Below are 27,176 nucleotides of genomic sequence, written 5' to 3' on the forward strand. Positions count from 1 at the left end.
AACCACCACCTAAATACCGGGCCATGTGCCATATCGCAGCGCTCGGCCAATCAGCTCCGAATGGGGGACCGGCCTCCGTAAAATGCCCAATCAGACATCGGGTAGGACGCGAGCCGCAGCCAATAGCACAGCGAGCATCATGGTCCAATCAGCGAGTCTATTCGGTTGGGCGGACGGCCAATGGGAGGCGGTTAGGGCGGGCCCTAGGCCAGTGGGCGGTGAGAGTGCGGGGATGTTGTGAGGCGGATGGTCGCTCTCGGTCCGGCGGCGTCGGCGGCGGCGGGAATGGCGCTGGAGGAAGAGGGGCTGCGGCTCCTACAGAGCGTCAAAGTCAAGATCGGTAAGCGGGAGGGGTGAGGCGGCGGGGGCGAGATCCCCGCCCAGTATCTGCGGGAGGGGTTGCGGCTGGAGCTGGAGCGGGGGATGGAGAACCGACCCTGACCCCCTCCCCATCCCTCAATCCCCACTCACCATCCCTCAATCCTCCCTCCCCATCCCTCAATCCCCCCTCACCATCCCTCAATTCCCCACTCCCCATCCCTCAATCCCCACTCACCATCCCTCAATTCCCCACTCCCCATCCCTCAATCCTCCCTCCCCATCCCTCAATCCCCACTCACCATCCCTCAATCCTCCCTCCCCATCCCTCAATCCCCACTCACCATCCCTCAATCCCCCCTCACCATCCCTCAATTCCCCACTCCCCATCCCTCAATCCCCCCTCACCATCCCTCAATCCCCCCTCACCATCCCTCAATTCCCCACTCCCCATCCCTCAATCCCCCCTCACCATCCCTCAATTCCCCACTCCCCATCCCTCAATCCCCCCTCACCATCCCTCAATTCCCCACTCCCCATCCCTCAATCCCCCCTCACCATCCCTCAATCCCCCCTCACCATCCCTCAATTCCCCACTCCCCATCCCTCAATCCCCCCTCACCATCCCTCAATTCCCCACTCCCCATCCCTCAATCCTCCCTCCCCATCCCTCAATCCCCACTCACCATCCCTCAATCCTCCCTCCCCATCCCTCAATCCCCACTCACCATCCCTCAATCCTCCCTCCCCATCCCTCAATCCCCACTCACCATCCCTCAATCCTCCCTCCCCATCCCTCAATCCCCACTCACCATCCCTCAATCCTCCCTCCCCATCCCTCAATCCCCCCTCACCATCCCTCAATTCCCCACTCCCCATCCCTCAATCCTCCCTCAATTCCCCACTCTCCATCCCTCAATCCTCCCTCAATTCCCCACTCACCATCCCTCAATCCTCCCTCCCCATCCCTCAATCCTCCCTTCCCATCCCTCAATCCCCCCTCACCATCCCTCAATTCCCCACTCACCATCCCTCAATTCCCCACTCACCATCCCTCAATCCTCCCTCACCACCCCTCAATCCCCCCTCACCATCCCTCAATTCCCCCCTCACCATCCCTCAAAACCCCTTCACCACCCCTCAATTCCCCATTCACCATCCCTCAATACCCCCACGCCTGCCCTCATCCCATCAGTGCTTCTCCTCTCTATTCATCCCCACCTCCCCAAATTTGCTCACCCCTCACTTTTCCATCCCTTATTCCCATCTTCCCCTTGCCTCCTCATACCTGTTCCCCTCACCCCAACCACTTTGCCCCTCGCACCCCCACTTTCCCTCTCTTCCTGCATTCTCACTCACTCTCCCCTTTCAGTCCCACAATCCCCTTCTCCCCGTGCTCTCTGAGCTCTCCCCGTTCTCTGCCCACACCCCCTTCTTTGCCTTTTTCCCCTTCATTCCCTTTTCCTCCCGCAACGCCTTATCCTTCTGCCTCCCCTCCCCATGCGCCCCTCCTCCATGGACTTTCCCCCGCATGCACTTCTCCCTCATGCACCTTTCCCCCTCCCCACTCATCATCTGCCCCATCCTGGACCCGCCACTTTGCCCACCCCTAGATTTGCCCCTGCTCTCCCTAGACGTGCTCCCACTCCCCTCCGACGTATCACCCCTCCCCACCCCTTGAACATGCACCCTGAATGTGCCCCCCCTACCCCTGAACACACCCCTTTCCCCCTCTGGGTGTGACGCCTGACATGCTCCCCATCCCCAACCCAGACATACCCACCAGACGTGTCCCCCTTCCGCCCCCCTGGAAGTGTCCCCCTTTCCACCCCCCAACATGCCCCTCCCTCCCCGACACAGTCCTCTCCCCCATCCTGACACATTACCCCCAAGCCCCTCCCCTACACGCCCCCCAGACACGCCTCCCCCAGATGCCCCTCCATGCACCCCTCCCTCCCCCATGCGCCTCTCCCTTCCCCCATGCACCCCTCCCACCCACAAATCCCCCCAACCTGGTGCACCTGCCCCCCTGCCCCACTTGTCCCTCCCAGGTGGAGGGGACCAATGCACCTGGGTAACTTTGCTACTTTCAACCCTCGATCATCTTCAGTTCATGTGCTGCCTGTGTCCTAACTTGTACCAAACCCTGGTCACCCCTGTGCTTGCTGACCACATTGGTTCCTGGTTCGCCAATGCCTCAATTTTAAAATTCTCATCCTTATTGTCAATCCCTCCATAGCATTGCCCCTCCCTATGTCTGTAATCTTCTCTAGCCCCACAACGCTCCGAGGCCTTTGTGCTCGTTCAATTCCAGCCTCTTGTGCAGTCCCCTTACAATCACTGGGCAGCTGAGCCTTCAGGTGCCTTGACCCTGAGCTCTGGAATTTCCTACCAAAATTTCTTTGCTTCTCCCCTTTAAGACGCTGCTTAAAACCTACCTCTGATTAAGCATTTGGTCAATTCTCCTAATATCTCCCCCTGAATCTCGATGTCAAAATTTGTCTGTTAATAGCTCCTGTGAAATGCACTGGGATGTTTTACTTTGTGAGGGGTGCTATATAAATGCAAGGTTTTGCTGCCTTGCATGCATTGCAGAGAGAGCAGAGAGCTGTGTGTATTTCTGCACAGTTTTGAAGGGGTAGTCCCGACTCACTCATGAACAATAGAAGCTGCTGTTTAAAAAGAAGCTATGTAGCCTCAGGGAATGATTTAGAAAATGTACATTTTAGAGACTTTGGGAATCCATTCTGTGAGCCTGAATGACTGTGTCTTTCTCAGCTGTATATCCATCCAGCTTGGTTATTGTGTCTGTCACGTTGCCATGTGTTTCCTGGGAAGTGAATGCGCAGCTGCAGTTAACCTCGGCTTGCCCAGAATCACTGCTCTAATACATCCAGATCTGTCTGGGAAGATCATCTGTGCAGACTTTAAACCACCTCTTTCACACCCAGGCCCCCCCCCCCCCGCCCCCCCAACCAGCCCCCATCCCCCATGGGAGGGAGAGTCAGACACTGGAGAGCCGCAGTCAGTAGTTTGCCTCGAGCATCAGAGATCAGGGCAACCAATTGATAATTTTTGAAAACTGCATTTTTGTCTCAATTGTTTACAGTATCACAGTTACCCTTTACAGCAGGCTAATGCTAACAAGCTGCACAGTGGCAGCTCTACCATGATTCCACTGGGAATTCAGCCCCTGGAGTGGTTCTAAACCATAGAGATCAGTATCATCATACATGCTGCACAATTTTAGATAGCTGTTAGGATCCCGGGGTAAAGAGGGAATAGTTCGGTAGGACTGTGTGATAGTCTTCCTGAGCGCTGTTCTGTGAAGCCGGCTGAGATCTGTATAGGGGAATGATCGGACGTGTTTGTGAAACTTCAGTCTTCTCTTTTCTTTGTTCTCTAGTAATCAATCTTCCCACATCCGCTTTCCTGTCATAAATACTGGGCAGTCACTCTTTAGGAGTTGGAAAGACAAGATTCCTTGTAACTTTATGACACCGTGAATCTCTTGAGATTGACTTATTAACAGCTGCCCTTGTGTTCTTTTTAATGCACAAAACATTGAACTATTTACGCTTGTGGGTGTAATGTTTGCCAATAAAATTATTTTAATAGTCAGTGATGCAAAAACAAAATACTGCCGATGCTGGAAATCTGAAATTAAAAGCAAAAAAGGGCTGGAAGTACCCAGCAGGTCAGGCAGCCTCTGTGGAGAGAAACAGAGTTAATGCCTCAGGCCCATGACCTTTCATCAGAACTCTCAAACATTGGGCAGAATTTTGCCCTTGTTGGGTACATGCGGGCCCGACCTGAACGAGAGTAACATAGTGCGCGATGGCGTTGGGCGAGCATCCCCACGTCATGACGCACTCTCGCGACATATCACTCGGTGGGCACGCACAAGAGGTGGCAGAGCGCCCGCCGACAATTAACAGGCCTATTAAGGCCCTTAATCAATTAATTAAATCGAATTTTTTGCTGACCACTCAACTGTTTGGTTGGTGGGAGGGCCAATAGGTCAAGCGGCCTTTGCATTTTTTGCGAAACCTCATCTGTGGGTGGGATGAGGTTTTGACCAGTGGTTTTAAAAAAAAAAGAGAAAAATCCTTTCAAATTCATTTTTAACATGTCCCCGGTTCATGTTTCACTTATTTTTGAAATCTTTATTTTTAATGTTAGAGATCTTCAGCTCCCTGAGGCAGCTCTGTGCCTTCAGGGAGCTTGCATTGAACGCACCCCCTTGCGCATGCGCACACTTCATCGCTCGCAATCCTCCCACCCCCACCCCAGCAGTGAAGAGGCTCTGCGCACACCTTTCACCCTGGCTGCCCGTTCATTGGCCGGCCAGTGTGAAGCTGTGGTCGGAGCCTGATTGCAGGGCAGTGGCTGGTTTTGCAGCCGCTCCCGGGTCCACCAGCCTGACCAGCTAAAAATCCTGTCCATTAACTCAGTCTCTCTCCACAGATGCTGCCTGAGCTGCTGAACATTTCCAGCAGCTTTTTCTTGCTGTGAGTTGGTGCTTGTTTTGGAGACGATTTGTTACACTGAATGGTGATGCAAGCCTTCCTGAATAGGTGGCTTTACCATCCCACCTCAACATGTTCATTTAAAATTCCAGGTTCAAAAGGTTGCGAACACAAGGTTGCGGCGCTCGCTCAGTACTGACCCTCGGACAGTGCGGCGCTCGCTCAGTACTGACCCTCGGACAGTGCGGCGCTCACTCAGTACTGACCCTCGGACAGTGCGGCGCTCGCTCAGTACTGACCCTCGGACAGTGCAGCGCTCACTCAGTACTGACCCTCGGACAGTGCGGCGCTCGCTCAATACTGACCCTCTGACAGTGCAGCGCTCGCTCAGTACTGACCCTTGGACAGTACAGCACTCCCTCAGTACTGACCCTTGGACAGTGCAGCGCTCGCTCAGTTCTGACCCTCGGTCAGTACAGCACTCCCTCAGTGCTGACCCTCGGACAGTGCGGCGCTCCCTCAGTCCTGACTCTCGGTCAGTACAGCACTCCCTCAGTGCTGACCCTCGGACGGTGCGGCGCTCGCTCAGTACTGACCCTCGGACAGTGCGGCGCTCGCTCAGTACTGACCCTCTGATGGTGTGGCACTCCCTCAGTACTGACCCCCGGACGGTGTGGCTCTCCCTCAGTACTGACCCTCAGATGGTGTGGCGCTTGCTCATTACTGACCCTCAGACGGCGCGGTGCTCCCTCAGTACTGACCCTCAGACGGTGCGGCACTCCCTCAGTACTGACCCTCAGACGGTGCGGCACTCCCTCAGTACTGACCCTCAGACGGTGCGGCACTCCCTCAGTACTGACCCTCAGACGGTGCGGCACTCCCTCAGTACTGACCCTCAGACGGTGCGGCACTCCCTCAGTACTGACCCTCAGACGGTGCGGCACTCCCTCAGTACTGACCCTCTGACGGTGCGGCACTCCCTCAGTACTGACCCTCTGACGGTGCGGCACTCCCTCAGTACTGACCCTCTGACAGTGCGGCGCTCGCTCAGTACTGACCCTCGGACAGTGTGGTGCCTCCTTGCCTCTTACCCTCCGACCTTGCGATGCCCCTTCAGCACTCACACTCTGACCGTGTGGCACCACTTCTGCACTGACCCTCTGACCGTGCGATGCCCCCTCGGCACTCACCCTCCAACTGTGCTATATTGGAGTACCAAAGGCTTCCATTTGAAAGTAGTACAGCTCCTTGCTTTACTTGCTAAGTTTCATCACTTCCCTGTCTTCCTAGTTGTTTATTGTTAGTCATCATTCCACTCCTGCTCCTTCCCATTACTTGAAAAACCATATATTTATCAAGTTAATTTTCCAATTCCATCCTGAAAGTTACTATTGAATCAGCTCCATCACCTTTTCAGGCAGCACATTCCAGATCTCAACCTGTTCTGTTCATTCCACTTCTCCTATATCTGACCCCTGTTTCATTTTGTAAATTTCTAAAATTGATGTCCCCAGTTTAACTAACCCATCTGCTATTGGTAACAATTGCTCACTATTAACCTGCTTGTCGATGTATACATGATTCCAGGTTAGGTTTTGGCCTGACTCCAATTATCTGAGCATTTATGTAGATCTTTTTGGCTCCATGATGTAGGTTTACCTTGTAGATTCTATCACAACCCGCCTCTCTGGAAGCTCCAAGTTTCTTGTTTTATTGTTATCCCTGCGGAGGTTTAAAAAAACCTTCTTAGAAAGCGGACATTTAGTTGTCTATTTATACAAGGGTGTGTCTTGTATTGTTTGGAAGCAGTTGGTGTCAGAATTTGGACAAATGCTTTATTGGCATCTCTCACCAAGAGGTAACGAGAATAACTCAACAATTGGCGGCTCTGCAGCCAATCCTGTGCAGTCCAACCCATTATGGAAATGAGATGATTTCTCAGGCTTTTTGGGAGAGTAGGGGAAGTGAAGAAATAACTGATTATGAATGGGATAAAAGAGCAAGCCTAAACAGTTTATCCAGTCATCGGTATTATAGGAAGGTCTTCATACTGCTCACGATGTCAACCTATCAGAGTTGAATAGTGTCCAATAGAATGTTACATTAACAGGACTGGTCATCTAATTAAAACCCACGGGGCAGAATTTTCTGGCTGACGTGTGGGTGGTGGAGCCTGCACATCAGTGCTTAAAATGTCCCGAGCGTCCTGACATCAGCGCGTGGCATCGCGGTATTTCGGTTGGCGGGTGCACTCAGCAGTGAGACACGCGCCCGCCGTTAATCGAAGGCCTCGTTAAGGTCCTTAACTTGCCAATTGTTGAGGATTTTGAGGGGCCCGTGTGAACTTTGGGTCGGTGCACGGGCCCAACGGGCAGGCGGGTAGGAGAGTTTTTAATAAAACTCATGCACTGGCGGGATATGTGGACTCACAGGGGTTGTTCATGCTTTCCACAAAGTTTTAATTGCAGAAAATGTTTTAAAGTTGCCTGTGTGATTGTTAGCAGTTCTCATCGATTTCCAAGAGCTTTTTGTGTACTTTGAAACCAATTTGCAGACAGTAATCTTTATCGGGCCTGCAGCTTTCCGGAGGCCTCCATTTAGCCTTCGGGGTATGGGTTCTGACATCTCCACCGGAGGCAGCTCCTCCGAGGATGAAGGAAGGGAGGGATAGAATAAGGAGGAGGCCAGGACTGGACAATCAGCCTCCAGGGGAGACACCTTTTGGAGGCCAGGCGCAGGCACAAGGGGCGCAGGGCCAAGAGGTTGTCCAAGGTGGAAGGGGCTGCAGAAGATGCCACTATCCTGCTGCCAGGGTTTACAGGTGGCGAAGCAGCTACCTCAATATGTCTGAGGTGCAGTGCCGAAGGAGGCTCTGATCCTCAAGGGAGACAGTCAGCTCTCTCTGTCAGATGATTGGCCCTGAGATCCCCCTAACTGTGTGGGTGGACATCCCATGCCAGCGGCTCTGAAGGTCACAGTTGCCCTCCACTTCTATGCCTTTGGCTCCTTCCAGGGCTCGGGGGTGATCTTTGCGGTGTCTCCCAATCAGCTGTCCACACTTGTGTCAAGCAGGTTACAGATGCTCTGTTCAGATGGGCATTGACCTTCATCCACTTCTGCTGCGACCAGGCAAGTCAGACACAGCGCACCAGAGGCTTTGCGGCCATTGCTGTCTTCCCCCGTGTCCAGGGTGCTATAGACTGTACACATGTGGCCATCAAGGTGTCAGCAGGTGAGCCCGGTGCCTTCATCAACAGGAAGGGCTTCCACTCCATGAATGTGCAGATAGTGTGTGACCACAGGATGCTGATTCTACAAGTCTGTGCAAGGTACCCAGGCAGCTCCCACGACACCTACATCCTCAGACACTCCCAGGTGCCGGGGCTCTTCAGTGCTCCAGTCCGGCTGGATGGATGGCTGCTGGGTGACAAGGGCTACCCCCTCAGAAGGTGACCTATGATGCCTCTCCATCATCCAAGAACAGAAGCTGAGCAGCGCTACAATAGGAGCCAGGGCACCACAAGGGCTGTGGTGGAGAGAGCCATCGGTCTTCTGAAGATGCGCTTCTGTTGCTTGGACTGCTCAGGGGTCATACTCCAGTATCCCCCAGGTCGTGTCTTCTGATAGTGGTAGCATGCTGCACCCTGCACAATCTTGCGCCGGAAAGGGGGGATGCAGTTGACGTTGAAGACCTTGAAACCCTGGATGAGGCTGCACATGATGTATCCAACAGTGACTCAGAGGATGAGGAAGCACAGGGCGATGATGAGGGGCAGCACGCCGACCCGCTACTACACCAGGGAGGCAGGGACACCCGGGACAATTTAATCTAACGAACTTTCAGCCAGCTCCACACACATGGATCTGCAGGAGCAGCATTGCCTGGCACTTCCACACTTGGCACTTAGGTGCTACATCTTCCACCTCATCAGCTGCAACTAAGGGCTTAGTACAGAAACATCAATGTCCACTCAAACACTCATGAGATGTCTGTGAAAAAGAAAAATGCAGCACAAAGGAAACACCCTCAGCCATGGTCAGAAAAGTGGACTTTATTATGTCCAACATATAACAGAAACATCTCTGTTGCAAACATAAGTGTGTTTTTCCCTATTCTTAGGCCAACACAAAATCACCAGTGACATACCCATTGAGTGCCTAACGTGCCTTATGCTTACGTTTCCATGTGCTATGTCTAGGTGCCACTCCATCCTTCGGAGTGGCTTGTGAGCCAGCCTGCTGACTCTGCTGTCCTGTTGGCCTTGATGACCTTGGCGGGCGTCCTCTGGCCCGTGAAGCCTGTGCTGGCCCCGCCTGGGAGGGAGCGCCCAGTTCCAGAACTGGCACCTCCCCGGTTGTTGCAGCCTCAATGGAAGCAACGTTGACTGGCAGAGGGGCGGAGGAGCTGCTGCCCTCATCCGGAGTGCCCTGAGAGGAGCTCGCAGTGATGACAGGCAGCTGCTGCACTGACGTGAGGTCACATTGGACCTCCCTGCTCACCGTAGATGGATGGGCACCGAGTGCCGACGTTTGGTGCTCACAACATCTCCCACATTGGGAATGCCCACCCGTGCCCAGTACCGCTGTGAGGGCTTGCAGGTCAGAGTGCAACCCAGTCAGAAGATTCTCTCTCTGATCGAACCCCACCTCCATGAGAGTCGCCAATCTCTCAGTGGAGGAAGCCTGAAGCTCTGCCCTGAGGTTCATGCCTTCACTTGCACTCTGCCTGGACTCCTCCGTCGCAGAGAGCAACTGAAGCACACCCTCATGCAACCCTGCCAGATGCAAACGCGTTTCCCACTGCTTGTCCTGCAGCTGCTGCATTGGTGACAACTCCAGAGACAAGTCATCAGTGCCGGACTCAGCGTGTGCCTGGTCCCCTGCAGTCCTCTGGGTGCTGGCGCCATCGGCACTCTCTGTCCGTGCCATCTCCTCCAGCGATTGTGAAGTGCCCTCTCCACTGTGACCTGGGACACTAGCCGACGGTAAAGTCCCCACCGTGGTGTTTGTGTCTGCGCTGGTGCCTGGCTGGCTGAAATGATGTGCTACAAGTTGTACGTCTTGGGCCTCAGGTGTGGAGGGGGAGCTGCGGTGTTGATGGGCGCGGCCATGTGGTGGTGGTGCTGAAATTAACAACAAGGACAGCGCATCAGTTAGCGTTCAGTCAGTAACACCTTTCATCCCTTTCCCCCCCAGCTTCATAAGTCGCTCACCCTTCAGGACCCTAAGGAGACCAACATTGGTGGGGTGGAAAAGAGTCAAGCGGAGGCCCAAACATTAGACGCGCATTCGGAAAGGCCGGTCAGATGGCCTCAGGAATGCCACATGACATGTTATGTGCCATTGGAGTGGGGAGAGTGCAGAGGTTCCTGACCTGGATGCATGCTGGCCTGGAGAGCAACTGAAGCACACCCTCATGCAACCCTGCCAGATGCAAACGCGTTTCCCGCTGCTTGTCCTGCAGCTGCTGCATTGGTGACAACTCCAGAGACAAGGCCATGCCTGGCCTGCGGTGCTGAGGAATCATCGCAAACACTTGCGACATTTGCCGTGGATCACAGGAGATTGAGAGGTCATGTTATTGACCTCCATTCCATTAGGAGGGGCATAGAATGGGTGGACAGAAGGCAACATTTCCCCTTGGCGCAGGGATGACTAACATGGTGGCATTTATGTAAGTTGAGTGCCATGAGGTTCACAGCTGATGTGCTGAGGACCTTTTGGTAATGTGGGGCGCACTGGCTGAAAGAGTGCTGGAGGTCCCAACCCTCTTAAGATGCTTTAAGTCTTTGGCTGTGCAGCAGCGATGCCATGGCATGTTAGACCATGGGGATAGTGGTCACAAATGGGGTAAGGTGACTTTGGAAGGTGGTGGAGGCGCGATGCCTCAAGGGGATGAGTGACCTTTGTGTATGACCCACACGTAAGAGTGTCTCAGTCTGTGAACGAGCAGTGTTGCAGCATTAACGATTGCAGCAACCATCAGTGCTTTGGATGGTGGGCAGACAGAGTGGATGGGACTGTGGACCTCAAATACCTGCCCGCTGCACCCCAGCGTCGCCGACACCTGCTGAACTGGCTGCCAGCCTCCTCCCCAGCTCCATGGCCTGCTCCTGGAAGGTGGTGAGGCGCTGGATCAGGGCGTGTCCACCTCCAATCCTCTGGCGCTCTCACTGATTGTGTTCAGTTTTTGCCTGCAGAACAGAGAAGAGGATTTATTGGGGCTGATCGCGCGTGTACTCTGCACACGCACACCGCACCCCAACCACAGTGGCCCATCTGAGGCCTCCAGCGGCTCCTGTCCACAATACTGGTGATCAGTCACCTTAAGATAACACGGCTGCTCCCAACCCCCTCCCCCAATGGTCCCCTTAGACACATTTGGCACCCATCACTTTGAATAGCACACGGGTCTTAGCGCCCATTGGCAAGGAGGTGCAACTAGGTGTGGAGCTGAGGCCAGCAGATGGCTCTTGGCCATGACACCTTGAGGCTCCCCTTCCACCATCTCATCACCATCAATATGACGTGTTGGAGTTCTGTGTATGTGTCTGGATACCTCCCGGACAGGTTGCCCCCAGACTACTCAAATGCGACAAGCACCAACATATGCTGCAGGGAGAACCCATCTTCTCCTCAACCACTAAGGATGGTCACTGTCTGTTTGCCCACCCAGCGTGTGCCAAATACCCAATGCAGTAACGACAGCAAGATGGGGGGAGGGGGTAGGGGCTCAAAGGCTAAGGCTACCTGCTGGGTTAAATGGCCAAGGCTGACATTGGTCCTCACCCTTCCAGAGTGCAGCAAATCATTGAATCTTTTTAGGCACTGGGTGCCTGTGTGCTGCAGATCATCATGGGCGCTTACAGCGTCACCAACCTCCTGCCACGCCTGCCTGGTGACATGGGGGGCCCTCCTCCTCCCACCATCCGGATACAATATATCCCGATGGCTGGACACCTCTCGGAGGAGGGCAGCAAGGCAGGCATCGGAGAACCGAGGGGCCTCCCTGCTGGCCTATCCTGCAGCCTGCCTCCCTCCTCTTGCACCTACCTGCTCCTGTCCTGTGACAGCTGCCTCTCTCTCTCCCCGAGTGGCCACGGTGCACTGCCTCAAGCAGGCTGCCTGGTCGCTCTTTATACAGGTGGCCGGTTCCCCATTGGAACCTGCGGTCTGAGCACGCCCGCCTCTGCGACTATTTTCCCGTTCTCCACGGGAGCCGCTACCCCGCTGGGTGGGCCTTAATTGGCCCACCCGCATAAAACAGCGGCGCGGCCCGTTTCGGCAGTGACAATCGGCTCTCCGCCCGCCCGCCTGTCAAGGGCAAAATTCTGGCCGTGGAATTCTGGGAGAGATGTCTTGAGACTTTCTTTTCAATCTTTTTTGTAATTTTATCAATCATTAGGCATGACAAGCTTCCGGTGTGGGAAGATTCCATTCAGTCCAGTGAACATTTTTGTCTTGACTTGGGTACTTGTCATCTCATCATGTCTCTCACTCCCCAGATAACAACCTAGCTGTCTCCTGGACTACTCTGACTGAGTCACCTTCCCTAGGCTCCTTTTGAACAGCAGTAACACCTTTTGAATAGCAAAATGCAATAAAAAGATTCTGCCTGACTTTGTGAATTTGTTCCCCGCTGTTTAAATCTGACACTGTGTTGAGCAATTTGCTTGGGTCTGGGCTTATCAATTCCCCTCATCATTGTATAATTAAAAATGCCTCCTCTTCTTCAAGAAGAACAATAGCCAGTAGTCCTCGTTGGATTGATTAAGATTTTGGAGAAGTGATATGTTTCATACTGTGTTGAACTGAGCTGTATCCGGTCGGTTCAAACCTTGATTTTGTCCTTCCAAAGCTGGGTTGTGTTCTAGAAATCATTTTGAAATGTATAATTACTGATGATAATTGTACAACAATGAAGTAGTTGTCAGCCTTGGCTCAGTGGGTAGCACCCTTGCTTCTGAGTCAAATGTTTGTGTGTTCATATCCCACTAAAGAGACCTGGGTACATAACCTCCGTTGACACTCACAGTGTAGTACTGAGGGAGTGCTACACTGTCAGTGGTGCAGTTTTTTTGGATGAAATTATTAACTGAGACCCCTCTTACCTCTCAACTGAAAGGTAGTGAGGCTTTTGATTTTGAAGATTTTGAAGAAGCGCACGGAAGCTCTTCCTGGTGTCCTGGCCCAATATTTATCTTTCAGCCGACATCACTAAAAAATATGACCTGGTCATTATCACATTGCTGTTTGTGGGATCTTGCTGTGTGAAAATTGGCTGCTGCGTTTCCTGTGTTACAACAGCAGCTACACAGCAAGAAATATTTAATTGTTGTGAAGTGCTTTGGGATATCCTGAGGCCATGAAAGTTGTAGATATGCAAGGCTCTCTTTCTAAAGAGTGTCACACAAATATTGCACAACATTTAAGAGTGTTGATTTCATTGTGATTTTTCTTCCCCAGTAACACCACGGGACTGCTTGTTGTGAGTAAACAATGCGACAATGCAGAACTTTCATTATAACTTAAACACTGAATAACTGTGAGGCCTGTTACTCAAATCTCCAGATAGTGATATCTGCCTGAAAGGAAACATTTTGTGGTTAAGTAAATCAGCATGAGAAACTTGATATAACCAGTAATTTTATTTTATCTGGAATCGTAATGAAACATGCATTATTTACTGAGATGTCTTTGAAGAACTGGGGAGGCGGGTAGTTTAGAAATTATTGAAGTTGAATAAAGTAACTGATTCAGATTTATTTCAGTGAACACTTCTTTATGGCTCATCTAGTTTTTAAAAGTTCTATAATTATTCAAAGTGCTTATGAAAGCCTTTTTAAGGGTGGCAATTGCTGTTAAAAGCTTCCTAACCATGAATTAGCTAACAACTAAAATTGACTTGTTGGATCAGCTGTAGAAGGGAAAATCTAATTGAGATGCACAAACGTGTTGCTCCCTAAAGCTGTATATGACAACAGCAATAACTTGCATTTATATAGCACCTTTAACAATTTAAAGCATCCCAAGGAGCCTCACAGGAGTGATTAGCAAAAAAAAAAAAATTGACACTGACCACATCAGTAGATATTAGGACAGGTGACCAAACATTTGGTCACAGAGGGAGGTTTTGAAGAGTGTCATAAAGGAGGAGAGAGAGAGGCAGAAATGCCTAAGGTGGGAATTTCAGAGCTTGGCGCCCAGGCAGCTGAAGGCACGGCCACCGATGGTGGAGTGATTAAAATCTACAATATCCAAGAGGCCAGAATTGGAGGAGCGCAGAGATCTCGGAGGGTTGTAGAGGTGGAGGAGGTTACAGAGTTAGGGAGTGGGTGGGAAATGGCCCAAGAGATAAATGACCAAATAATCCAGTATAGCAGAGAGAAGACCCTTGTTCCTCTTTGAAATAGTGCCAGAGATTCTCTAAGCTTCCCCTGTGAGGGTAAACGCTGCCTTGGGTTAATGTCTCATCCAAGATCCTCAGGAAAGTACAAATCAGTGCACAGCCATTTTCTACGAAGACACTGTTCTCTACGCCAACATAGCAGCCTGTTTGTGCACAGCAGGATCCCATTATCAGCAATAAAATAATGATCAGATATCGCGTTTCAGTGACCTTGTTTGAAGGCTAATTATTAGCCAGGACACTGAGCAGAACTCCACTATTCTTCAAAATAGTGAAGTGGGATCTTATACATCCACAAATGAGAAGGGCTTGGTTTAACATTTAATCCAAAACATGGCACCTCCAGAAGTGCAGCATTCCCCTAGTACTGTCCCTCCGATAGTGCAGCACTTCCACAGTACTGATCTTCCAACAGAGCGGCACTCCCTCAGTACTGGCCCTCCGACAGAGCGGCACTCCCTCAGTACTGGCCCTCCGACAGAGCGGCACTCCCTCAGTACTGGCCCTCCGACAGAGCGGCACTCCCTCAGTACTGGCCCTCCGACAGTGCGGCACTCCCTCAGTACTGGCCCTCCGACAGTGCGGCACTCCCTCAGTACTGGCCCTCCGACAGTGCGGCACTCCCTCAGTACTGGCCCTCCGACAGTGCGGCACTCCCTCAGTACTGGCCCTCCGACAGTGCGGCACTCCCTCAGTACTGGCCCTCCGACAGTGCGGCACTCCCTCAGTACTGGCCCTCCGACAGTGCGGCACTCCCTCAGTACTGGCCCTCCGACAGTGCTTGGCACCGCTTAGCATTCAGCTCCAGCAATATGCACTATGCAAAATTTTCTTTTATTTTTGGTACCTCTCTGAGTGGGAGGGCCAGTCAATGCTGAATTATGGGCTGTCTTGTACGGTGGACTGGATACCATACTGCACTTGTTGGGGAATGCAGGTACTATAGAAATGGAGACTCAATCAGTAAGTTTGCTGGGAACTTTGAAGAAGAATGGTGGCATGGTCTGTGCGCTGAGAGCTTCACAAGTCGAGTTGAGATTTGAATAACTAACCATTCCCACCACCTGCTAATATCGTCCTTTCCTGTCTGTTGCCTGGCAACTTACAACCTTAAAAGTCCAGACTAAAGTGACCTCTTTCTGTAACTGTGCTTCTTCTCAGACTAAAGACAGCCCCTTTTTACTAAAGATGCACCTAGCTTCAGCCAGTTTGTCTGTGTTTGTATGTGTATCATGATGATATTACTGCCTCTCTAATCCGGATAACATGAGCTCAAATTCCACCAGGGCAGTGTGAGAATTTCAATTCGATTGTTAAAAATCGTGAAATAAAAATGTGGTCTCAGTTAAAATGATTATGCCACAGTTGGATTATTGTTTAAAAACCCAAATGGTTCACTAATGCCCTTTACCTGTCACCCTTACCCAGTCTGGGCCTGTATGCGACTCCACTCCCACATCAAGGTGGGTGACTCTTAACTGTCCACAGAATGGGCCAAGCCAGTTGAGCGAGACCTTTACAAAGATTAAACGCTGTCGGATTACCTTCACCACTCACACTGCAGCACTTCAAGAAGATCCACCACCACCTTCTGGGCAACTAGGGATGGGCAATAAGCATTGACCTTAGCAGCAATGCCCACGCCCTGAGAATGAATTCACAGAAAAGATATAAATTCTGCGATAGGAAATATATAAAAATGTCTTCTTTATTGCTGCAAAGTTCCAGCATCGTTAGGGGTTCTCTGCTGATGCTCTGCAGCAGCTTGACAAACATTGCCTGCGACGTAGGGCCTCGTAAGGGAGCTGCGTGGGCTTTATAAGGAGAGCTGTCACTTCTTTGTCCAATATCAACCCTGGAAAACATGTGGTGTGAAATGGGAGGGAACGTTCAGCACTGAACTGCTGTTGGCAACGCAAAATGCAGCAGAGCTAATTCCGAGGTTTCACGTAATTATCCCAGGCTAGTTAGCATTTTGTTTTTCAGTTTGGTATGCCTCCTGTAGCAATTGGAGATCTTTTTAGCTTGCTGTTCTTGTTACAGGATTGGTGATATGGTACATCTGGAATCTCAGTAAAATTCCTTTCATTGTTCATCATTTCCTGCAGTATTGCGTTTGATAAAGGAAGGACCTTTTCACCATCTCCCTCTGTGTCTCTCTCTCTGTTACACACTTTGCTGTTAAATCTCCTTATTGAAGTTGAATGCAGTTTTGTTTTCTCCCTTGTGCAAGTGTTGCTGTTCTGCTCATGAATGCTACATTTAATTGGGAGCTGGACCCCTGGGGATGGAGAGGGGGAGTGTTGACAATAACTCCGAGTACTGTTGGGGGGCAGGGGAAGTGAACACTGGCCTTATTGATACGTTCTATTCTGAGCACTCGGCGAGAGTTTTGCTTTTTAATGTGCAGGGCACGTGACCTGCCAGAAACAGTTTAGTTGCCTGTGGAAATTAACGGTGGGGAAATAAGGTTTTGAGCTGTGTTATATTTGGCAAGCATTGGAGAACACAAAATCATTCTCCTAAATGCATGCAGTTCAGGGAGGCAAGTGATGACGGGGCCATTCTGTTACGTGATATGATGGGCTTTAAACGTTTTGTATAGTGTCCAGAAAGATTACTTGAATGATGGAGACAATAACTGTAGCCCTTCCAACCATCACAATCTGGTTTTTCTATTCTTTCATGGGATGTGGGTGTCTCTAGCTGGGCCAGCATTTATTGCCCATCCCTAATTGCCCTTGAGAAGATGGTGGTGAGCTGCCTTCATGAACCGCTGCAGTCCATGTGGTGTAAGTACACCCACAGTGCTGTTAGGAAAGGAGTTCCAGGATCTTGACCCAGTGACAGGGAAGGAACAGCCGATATATTTCCAAGTCAGGATGGTGAGTGACCTGGAGGGGAGTTTGCAGGTGGTGGAGTTCCCATGTGTCTGTTGCCCTTGTCCTTCTAGATGGTGGAGGCTGCAGATTTGGAAGGTGTTGCCAAAGGAGGCTTTTGGTGAGTTTTTGCAGTGAATCTTGCAGATGGTATACATTGCTGCCGCTGTGCGTTGGTGGTGGAGGGAGTGAATGTTTAAGTTGGTGCCAAACAAGTGGGCTACTTTGCCCTGTATGGTGTTGAGCTCTTGAGTGCTGTAGGAGCTGCACTCATCCAGGGAAGTGGAGAGTATTCCAACACACTCCTGACTTGTGCCTTGTAGATGGTGGACAGGCTTTGGGAGTCAGGAGGTGAGATATTCGCCATAGAATTCCCAGCCTCTGACCTGTTCTTGTAGCCACAGTATTTATATGGCTAGCCCAGTTCAGTTTCTGGTCGATGGTAACCCCCAGGATGTTGATAGTGGGGGATTCAGCGATGGTAATGACATTGAATATTAAAGACTGATGGTTAGATCCTCTCTTGTTGGATCTGGTTATTGCCTGGCACTTGTATGGTGCAAATATTACTTGCCACTTATCAGCTGAAGCCTTAATGTTGTCAAAGTCTTGCTGCAAGTGGGTACAGACCACTTCAGTATCTGAGGAGCTGCGAATGGGACTGAACATTATGGAACCAGCAGCGAACATCCCCACTTCTGACCTTATAATGGAGGGAAGTTCATTGATATGTTGAAGATTGCTATGTTTAAGAATTGCAGAATTCTCTACCTTAATATTTCAGCTCTGAAGGAAGTTGGACATATAAGTTTGTCACAGATGTGACTGAGGTGAGTTGTTAGTGTGATTATAGAGAGCTGTGGATACCAGGCACTATGGCAGGCCTGAACGATGTAGTGAAGACAAATGCCACATCATTTCAAATAGTCATAGATTCAAGATCAAGGGGCCTCACACTTGGGACAGGAATGGTGAAGGAGACTTCAAATTTATTCACCTTACATAGAGGATGGTGAGTGTGTGGGAGGGGGTGGAGCTAATTGATTCTGTGATTTCCTTGAACTTTTTGATAACAACACAGAAGGATTGCCATTTGGCCCATTGTGTCTGTGTCATCTGAAACAGAGCAATTTGGCCTAATGTCACTTTCCAGCTCTTGATCTGTGGCCTTTAAATTACGGTACTTCAAGTGCATATCAATGGATTTTTTAAATGTGAAGCGGGTTTCTGCCTTTATCATCCTTATAGGCAGCGAGTTCCAGACCACCATCACCCTCAGTAAAAACCTCAGCTCTCCTCTAATCCTCTGCCATCTACTTTAAATCTCTGCCCCCCTGGTTATTAACTTCTCTGCCAATGGAAATAGATCCTTCCTATTCACTCTATCTAGGCCCCTCACAAATCTTTACACCTCAGTTAAATGCTCTCAGCCTTCTCTGTTCCAAAGAAAACAACCTCGGTCTATCCGTTCTTTCCTCATCACGAAAATCTCCACTCCTGGCAATACCCTTGTAATTCTCAATACCTTTACCAGTGTGATCATATCCTCACTGTCATGCGGTGACCAGAACTGTACCCAGTACTCTAACTGCGGTCCACCTAGTGTTTTCTGCAATTCTAGCATAACCCTCCTGCTCATACACTCTATGTTTCAATTAATAAAAGAAAGTATCCCATAGGCTTTTTAACCACCTTTTCTGCATGTCCTAACTTAAGGGATCTGTGAATATGCTCTCCAAGGTCCCTCTGTTCCTCTACACTTCTCAGTATCCCATTTATTGTGGGTTCCTTTGTCTTGTTTTCTTTCCTCAAGTACATCATCTCACACTTCTCCGGACTGAATTTCATTTGTCACTTTCCTGTCCACCTGACCAGTCCATTGATCTCTTCCTGCAGTCTGCAGCTTTCTTCCTCACTTTCAACCACATGGCCAATATTTACACCATCTTGGATCCCATGAGATTTTAATTATTTGACCAGTCTACCATGTGGAACTTAGTTAAAAGTCTTGCTACAATCCATACAGACTATGGTGTTGACCTTCCTTATTACACCCTAAAAAAATCCAATCAGCAAAAGGAGTCAGGATCTTCCTTTAACAAATCCACATTGATTGTCCTTGATTAATCAGTGCCTTTCCAAATGACTTCATATTGGCCGTCCCTACCCACGCTCCTCAATCCCCCAGCACTGAGCTTAGACTGATTGCCCTGTAATTATTTAGTCAATCCCTTCCCCTCTGAACAATGGTCCTCCAGTTCTCCAGCACCATGCCTATAGCCAGAGAGGATTGGAAATGATAGTCAGAGCCTCTGCTATTCCTTCCCTTGTTTTTCTTAACTTGGGATATATTTCATCCAGGCCTGGCAATTTATCAACTTTATCAATTTATTTATTTATCAACTATCTAAACCCCTTAATCTTTCCTCTCCTATTATGTTTATCCCATCCATTATTTCACACTCCTCCCCCAAGTACCATACCTGCACCAGACACACCAAGTATTCATTAAGAACTATGTCATGTTTTCCTCCTCCACACACAAAGTACCCTTTTGGCCCCTATTTGGCCCTACTCTTTCCTCAGTTGCCCTCATACTCTGTAAGTATTTATAAACTATCTTTGGGTTTTATACGAGTTTTATTCAGTCGCCTTCAGTCAAATGACCTGGAAATTCAACTTTTAAATTTCTACATTGCATGGGTATTTCCATTGCTTAATTCAAATTATTGGATAATTCAATCTTGGTGCAGAAACTAAGTACCTGTCCGTTAGGGGTTAGTGGTATGCGGGTTGGGGGGAGAGGATGGCAGGGGTGTGGTATCTGTCCAGGGTTGGGCTTATTTCATATGATTAAATACAGTTTTATGGCTTTGTATTGTAGAGAAGGCCACTCAGCCCCTCAATCCCATTCAACCAGTCAACTAGATCATGATTGATCTGCAATTTAACATCATCTGCCCACCTTGGTTCTCTGTAAACCTTAATCCCTTACCAAACAAAAATCTATCAATCTCAGTTTTGAAATCTTTAACTGACCCCAGCCTCAACAGCTTTTTCTTGGGGTGTGGGGGGAATGGGCAGGGAGAAGGTTCCAGATTTCCACTCCCCTTTGTGTGAAGAAGTGCTTCCTGACATCACCCCTGAATGGCTTGGCAGTAATTTTAAGGTTCTGCCCCCTTGTTCTGCTTGAGACCAGGATATGGATGCATTTAAGAAGCATTTTGGTCCCATAATGGGATCAGTATTCTAGAAGGATGAGCTATGTCCATCTTACTCCAAACTGCTCCAGATCACAGATTGTCATTTTGTGTAACTTTGCTGAAATTAACACCTATGGAGAGGAGAGAGAGCTGAAAGGTAATTATACTCTACCCAAAGCTGCTGGGCCGAAGGTGTGGGAAACGATGAGGTGAAGGACAGAGAATAATTTTTATATATTGTTGGTACTCTTCTTCCTATTTTACATCTAGTAGAAGAAGATGCTATCCAGTCTGAGGTGAGGGAAGAGTAACTGGTACACCACAGAACTTACAATTGAGAAAGAGGAAGTGTTAGAAAGACGGCCTTTACTTAAAATAGATAAGGTTCCAGGGCATGAATTCAAAATATGCAGATAATAAGATTGGAAATGTGTCAACTGTGATGAGGATGTCAACTGTGATGAGGATAATCTTAAACTTCAAAAGGACATAGACATATTTTTGGATTGGGCAGACAAGTAGAAATGCATCCAAGGGTACTGAGGGAAGTGAGTGTGGAAATTGCAGGGACACCAGTGATAATCTTCCAGTCTTCCTTAGACACAGGGGAGGTGCCAGAGGACTGGAGAATTGTGAATGTTACACCCTTGTTCAAAAAGGGGTGCCTGGATAAAGCCGGCAACTATAGACCAATCGGTTTGACTTCAGTGGTAGGGAAACTTCTGGAAACTATAGTTTGGGACAAAATCAATAGCCACTTAGACAATTAGGATAATTAAGGAAAGCCAGCATGGATTCATGTTAAACTAACTTGCTGGAGTTTTTTGAGGAGCTAACAGAGAAGGTTGATAACAGAAATGCTGTTGATGTGGTATAGATGAATTTTTGAAAGACATTTGATATAGTGTCACACAATAGACTTGTGAGCAAAATTCTAGCTCATGGGATAAAAGGGAAAGTAAGCACTTGGATAAGAAACTGGCTGAATGACAGGAAACAGAGAGTAGTGATAATGGTTGTTTTTTCAGATTGGAGGAAGGTTTGTAGTGGAGTTCCTCAGGGGTCAGTGCTGGGACCCTTTCTCTTCCTGATATATATTAATGATTTAGACTGAGGTGTTCAGGGCACAATTTTGAAATGTGCAGATGATAAGAAGATTGGAATGTCAACTGTGATGAGGATAGTTTTGAACTTCAAAAGGACATAGACATGTTGATGCATTGGGCAGACAAGTGGCAGATGAAGTTCAATGCAGAGAAGTATGAGGTAATTCATTTTGGCAGGAAGAATGTGGAGAGACAGTATAAACTAAAGGGAGAAACTTTAAAGGAGGTGAAGGAACAGAGCGACCTCCTTGTATATATACATAAGTCATTGAAGATGGCAGGGCAAGTTGCGAGCAGCTAATAAAGCATATAGTATCTTAGGCTTTATTAATAGGGGCATTGAGTACAAGAGTAAGGAGGTCATGTAGAACTTGTATAAGACGCAAGTTAGGCTTCATCTGGAGTACTGCATCCAGTTCTGGGCACCATACTTGAGGACGGATGTGAAGGCATTGGAGAGAGTACAGAGGAGATTCACAAGAATGATTCCAGGGATAAAGAACTGTAGCTATGAGGATAGATTGGAGAGGTTGGGACTGTTTTCCATGGAGAAAAGAAGGCTGAGAGATAGGGGTATTCAAGATCCTGAGAGGTATGGACAGGTTAAATAGTGAGAAACTGTTTCAACTTAAGAGAGCATCAAGATCTCGAGGACACAGATTCAAAATAATTGGAAAAAGGAGTAAATGTGATGTGAGGAAAAGTTTTTTCACCCAGAGGGTGGTTGGAGTCTGGAATGAACTCCCTGAGAGGGTGGTGGAGGCAGGTTTGATCGAGGTATTCAAAAGGGAATTGGATTGCTACCTGAAAAGAAAGAAAGAATATGCAGGGTTATGGGGATAAGGCAGGGGAGTGGGACTAGGTGGAATGCTCTGTCAGAGAGCCAGTGCAGACTCGATGGGCTGAATGGCCTCCTTCTGCACTGTAAAGATCCTGTGATAATCTCCCTGCATGACAGGTCTCTACCCCAGGGGATGGATTGGAGACTGAGTGCACAGAACTATATCTTTGGATTTTTGTGGCAATCGATTCTGTAGCTCATCATGTTACTCGACCATTCCCTATCCCCCCGAGATCCCAATTGGGAGACGTCCGCAATTGGAACTCTCAAATGTTTCTGAATGTTAGTCTCAAGGCTTGTTTTAGCTGTGGCTTCAGTGAGAAGTGCACCCACTTCTGATTTAGAAGGTTGTGTGATCAAGTCCCAGTCCAGAAACTTGAGCACAAACTCTAGGCTGACACTTCAGTGCAGTACTGAAGGAATGCTGCACTGTCAGATCAGGTCCTAAACCGAGGCTCCATCGCTCTCACGTGTCAGTATTAGAAGAGCAGGGGAATTCTCCCTGGTGTTCCGTCTAATATTTATCCCTTAACCAACACCACTGCAACAGATTGTCTCTCCATTTAGCATATTGCTATTGTGGGGGCTTACTGTGTGCAAATTGGCTGTGGTGTTTCCTACATTACAACAGTGAATACACTTCAAAAGTACTTCACTTGCTATAAAGCACTTTGGGAGATCCTGAGGTTGTGAAAGGTATGAACTATTTCTGCCTTTCTTGACTGGAATTGAGATTGCTAAGGTTGCTGAAAGAAGTAGTGTAACCCATAGCTTTGGGTAGTGGGAGATGGAAAGCGGACACTAATGCAATTCTTAGAAACTAATCTACAATTGCACTTTAGTTTTTGGAAGCATATGCAGATTTAGTTTAAAGAAATACTTGAAATAATTCCAAACGCTCCTATTTGTCATTTTATTTTGAATTTACTTTGATAAACAAGTCACTGTGGTTGGAAAGTGAGGGTTATGTTTTAAGTTCCAACACATGAATGCTGGGTCTTTTAAGGCTGTGTGTTGTGCATTAAGATGTGGTGACAGGTTGTCAAAGTTGCCAAATTGCATTAACAAAATAAGGAGTAACAAGTGACCACAGCGATTGAAAGGCGTGGGGTGTAGCTGTGAGCAGCACTCCAGCCGTAAGTGTACTTGTTGGCAGGTCACAGGATGACTTCAGCGGAAACATTATCAGATTGCACTGAAGCCACAAGGTATACTGCAAGGTTGTGCATGTGTGAAGTCCTAGAGTTTCCTGCAGGTGTAGGTGACAAGTTACAATGAAATTCATGCTGAACTTTTCCTTGCCAAATAACCCTGAAAATTCCTGAGGATCTCATTAGCATTTGAAGGGAGGTTATAAACCAGTGTAAAACAGGTGGAAATCAGTGCAGGGAATGAGGAAAATGAGAAACTGGCTCCATATTCCCGTTTTTAAGTCCCTTTGTTCAATGATAAAGATGTGCAGGATGTTCAGGGAAATGGATGTTCTATGCAAAGCCTTCTGATGCCGTCATTCCTTCAGATATATGCAAAACACATTGTCAACTACAGTCAGGAAAAATAGTAGCTTAAAGAAATCAGACTAAAACATTAGAGCTATGAGCTGGAGGAAGACAGTGGCCTAGTGGTAATGTCAATGGACTAGTAATCCAGGGGCTTAGGTTAATGCTCTGGGGACATGCGTTCAAATCCTACTACAGCAGCTGGTAGAATTTAAAGTCAATTAATAAATCTGGAATTGAAAGCTCATCTCAGTAGTGGTGACCATGAAACTATCTTTGGCTGTTGTAAAAACCCATCTGATAAACTAATCCCTTTAGGGAAGGAAATCTGTCACCCTTACCTGGTCTGGCCTACATGTGAGTCTGGATCCACATGACTTTTAAATGCCCCCAAAATAGCCGAGCAAACCATTCAGTTCAAGGGCAGTTAGGGATGGACAACAAATGCTGGCCTTGTCAGCGATGCCCATGAAAGAATAACATTACTTTGGGTCCTGTTGCTCTGAAAACCTCCAGCAATATCAGCCCGTCCAAAGCTCTGCTTCCTGAATCCTTATCCCCACTAAGTTTCATCTTATACTTGTGTTTCAATACTGAATGTCTGTCATCTCCAGCCCTATGATCTCCATGCACTCTCTGGTCCCAATATAAGCCTGGAGGTGGGGGGAGAGAGTGGTTAGGAGACCTGGGACAATGGGTTTAAACCACACCACCAACCCCCCCCACCCCCCCAGCCCGGGGTGCTGGTGAATTTGATGGTAGAGCCTGATTAGCATTGCTTGTCTCGGTTTGCTGACTACAGCCAGCAGGATTGAAGGGTCTTCAGCAACAAGCCATAGCTGAATGGAGCATTCAGAATGGGTTGGGGTGGAGGAAGATTTAAGGCCTTGTTGGGGGGGGGTGGGTGGGGTGGAGAGAAGATCACAAGGGTGGAGAAGAGATCGGAGGCCCTGGCTGAGCAGAGGAGGGAGGGGGATCTTGTGAAGGCTGGCTTGGTGGGGAGATGTGGCTTGGGTGGAAGGAAGGTGGGTGTAAGATCATGAGAGGTGAGCATTAGAGGGAAGCAGCTGAGCTGGACCCAGCAGGCGGGTGGAAAGACACTTACCTGTTGGATCCAAGAGCTCTTGAACCTCTTTTGGCCTCTCCTTCCTGCCCAGTTAAATTGCAGATGCAGATTAAATCTGAGGCATGCAGCCCCATTATAATATTTAAATGATGAGCCCGCTTCCTGGGGGTGGGTTGGTTGCCCCTCTCCCCTTGTCCCCCCCTCTGTTAAAAATGGAAGTGGGCAGGTTCAAGACTGCTTGGGTGCAGGTTTGAGATTTTTGACATTTAAACATACCACCTGGCTGAAACCTACCCGTTTTGGGAGGGTGGGTGGGGGGAGTTAAAATTTCCCTCTCTTTTACTTGACTCCGTTTCCTTTTTGCCCCACCACTGGTGGCTAGTAACTTCTTTCCTGTCTAAATCCTCTTCCTTTCCAGCTCCCTCTCGTACTGTAAGACCCTCTTCCAAAGCCAACCCTTTGACCAAGGTTTTGGCCAAGCTTTCAGGATGCTTCAGTTCCAGGTGTCAATTCATCATTGTGTGTGACCTCTCATATCAACCTTCTCAGGGCAACTAGGAATGGGCAATAAATGCGGACATTGCCAGCGGTGGTGCCCACATTTCGAAGTAATACAAATTACTCGTGGGCTGGCAAAGCCAACCTGGGAAAGGTTGAAGTATTTTCCATAAAGGGACTTGACCCAGATACAGGGAGAGCAACGACAAGATGGATTGAGATTATCGATGTCAACAGGGCATGATGAAGCATCAGCGTCAGGGGAAGGGTTTGGATCTGGAACTCTACACTCCAGTAGTAAGGGGAGCAGGTGAGGGATCAAGTGCAGCTGTTAAGGGCAGCAAGTTGCATTTAGGTAGCGGCTTTAACATAGCAAAATGTCCCAAGGTGGTTCACAGGTGCATGATGAAGCAAATTTTGACACTGAGCTACAGAAGGAGATATTTGGACAGGTGAGTGGTCACAGAGGTTGGGTTTAAGGAGGGTCTTAAAGGAGGAGAGAGGCGGAGAGATTTAGGGAGAGAATTCCATAGTTTATTGCCCAGGTATGTATTAAATGGAGTAAAGGTGGACAAGTTATGTTGCATGATATTGAACACATGCATATCTGAAATGGTTAAGCTGCTCACGCAGGGAGGGTGATACCAGAGCTGGTATTTTTAGCCAGGCTTGAGGAAGTATTTTTTCCACAGAGGATGAACAACAGCTGGAACAGATTGTCGCGATGGATTGTTGAGGCCAGGAACACTGGGCTCATTGAATAAGCAACTAAATGCTGCAATGGGAGGATGGTTGGATTGTTTTTCTAGTAGGGTGAGATTAAACAGGCCTGAGGGCCTTCTTCACCGAACCCATCTTGTGAGTTAGAGGAAGTTATACAAAGGTATTGCCAGTGCAAAGTAATTTTGTTTCACACCAAAGCTCCAGCTGTAAAGTAAACGTAGCGTCTGGAATTGGAATGAAGCAAAGTGACATTGTTGAAACAAGGACACTGCCAGAGCTTCAGGCCCTTAACTCTAACCCTTTAACACATCAAAACTTGTAGTTGAGCTGAACAGTAGAGATGAATTTAAGGGGAAGCTGGGTAGATACACGAAGGAGAAAGGAATAGAGGGATTTGCTGATGGAGTGAGATTATGTAAAGTGGAAGGAGGTTTATGGATTGTGAGGAGATAGTGTAGAACTTCAAAAGGACATAGGCAAGTTGTTGGAATGTGTGGGCAGGTGGCCAATGAAGATCAATGCAGAGAAATGTGAAGTGATTCATTTTGGTAGGAAGAACATGGAAAGACAATATAAAATAAAGGGTGCAACTCTGAAGGGGATGCAGGGCAGTGGGACCTGCCTGTATATGTGCATAGGCCATTGAAGGTAGCAGCACAGTTTGAGAGACTGGTTGATAAAGCATACAGTATCCTGGGCTTTATTAATAGGGGCATAGAGTACAAGAGCAAGGAGATTATGTTGAATTTACATAGGACACTAGTTTGGCCGCAGCTGGAGTACTGTGTCCAGTTCTGGGTGCTTTAGGAAGGATGTGAAGGCATTGGCGAGAGGGCAGAAAAGATTCATGAGACTGGCTCCAGGGATGTGGAACTTCAGTTATAAAGATAGATTGGAGAAGTTAGGAATGTTTTCCTTGGAGAGAAGGTTGAGAGGAGATTTGATAGAGGCATTCAGGATCCTGAGGGATCTGGACAGAGTGGATATGGAGAAACTGTCCCCAAGGATCGAGAACGAGAGGTCACAGATTTAAAGTAATTTGCAAAAAAAGCAAAAGTGGCACGAGGGAAAACATTTTCATGCAGCGAGTGCCTGGGTATGTGGTGGAGGCAGATTCAACCGAGGCATTCTAAAGGAAGTTAGACTGTTATCTGAAAAGGAAGAA

General features: G+C 48.6%; 1 protein-coding gene across 1 annotated transcript in view; it reads left to right on the forward strand.

Moving 5' to 3' along the window:
- Positions 1–222: 222 nt before the first annotated feature.
- Positions 223–27,176, forward strand: part of rasa3 (RAS p21 protein activator 3) — a 181,078-nt gene continuing 154,124 nt past the window's right edge. The window contains exon 1 of the mRNA XM_041199605.1: positions 223–340. Within this exon, the coding sequence (XP_041055539.1) occupies positions 247–340 (94 nt within the window). The 5' untranslated portion in view covers positions 223–246. The remainder of the gene's footprint in view (positions 341–27,176) is intronic.

The sequence above is a fragment of the Carcharodon carcharias genome, chromosome 11, assembly GCF_017639515.1.
Source record: "Carcharodon carcharias isolate sCarCar2 chromosome 11, sCarCar2.pri, whole genome shotgun sequence".
Taxonomy (NCBI): Eukaryota; Metazoa; Chordata; class Chondrichthyes; order Lamniformes; family Lamnidae; genus Carcharodon; species Carcharodon carcharias.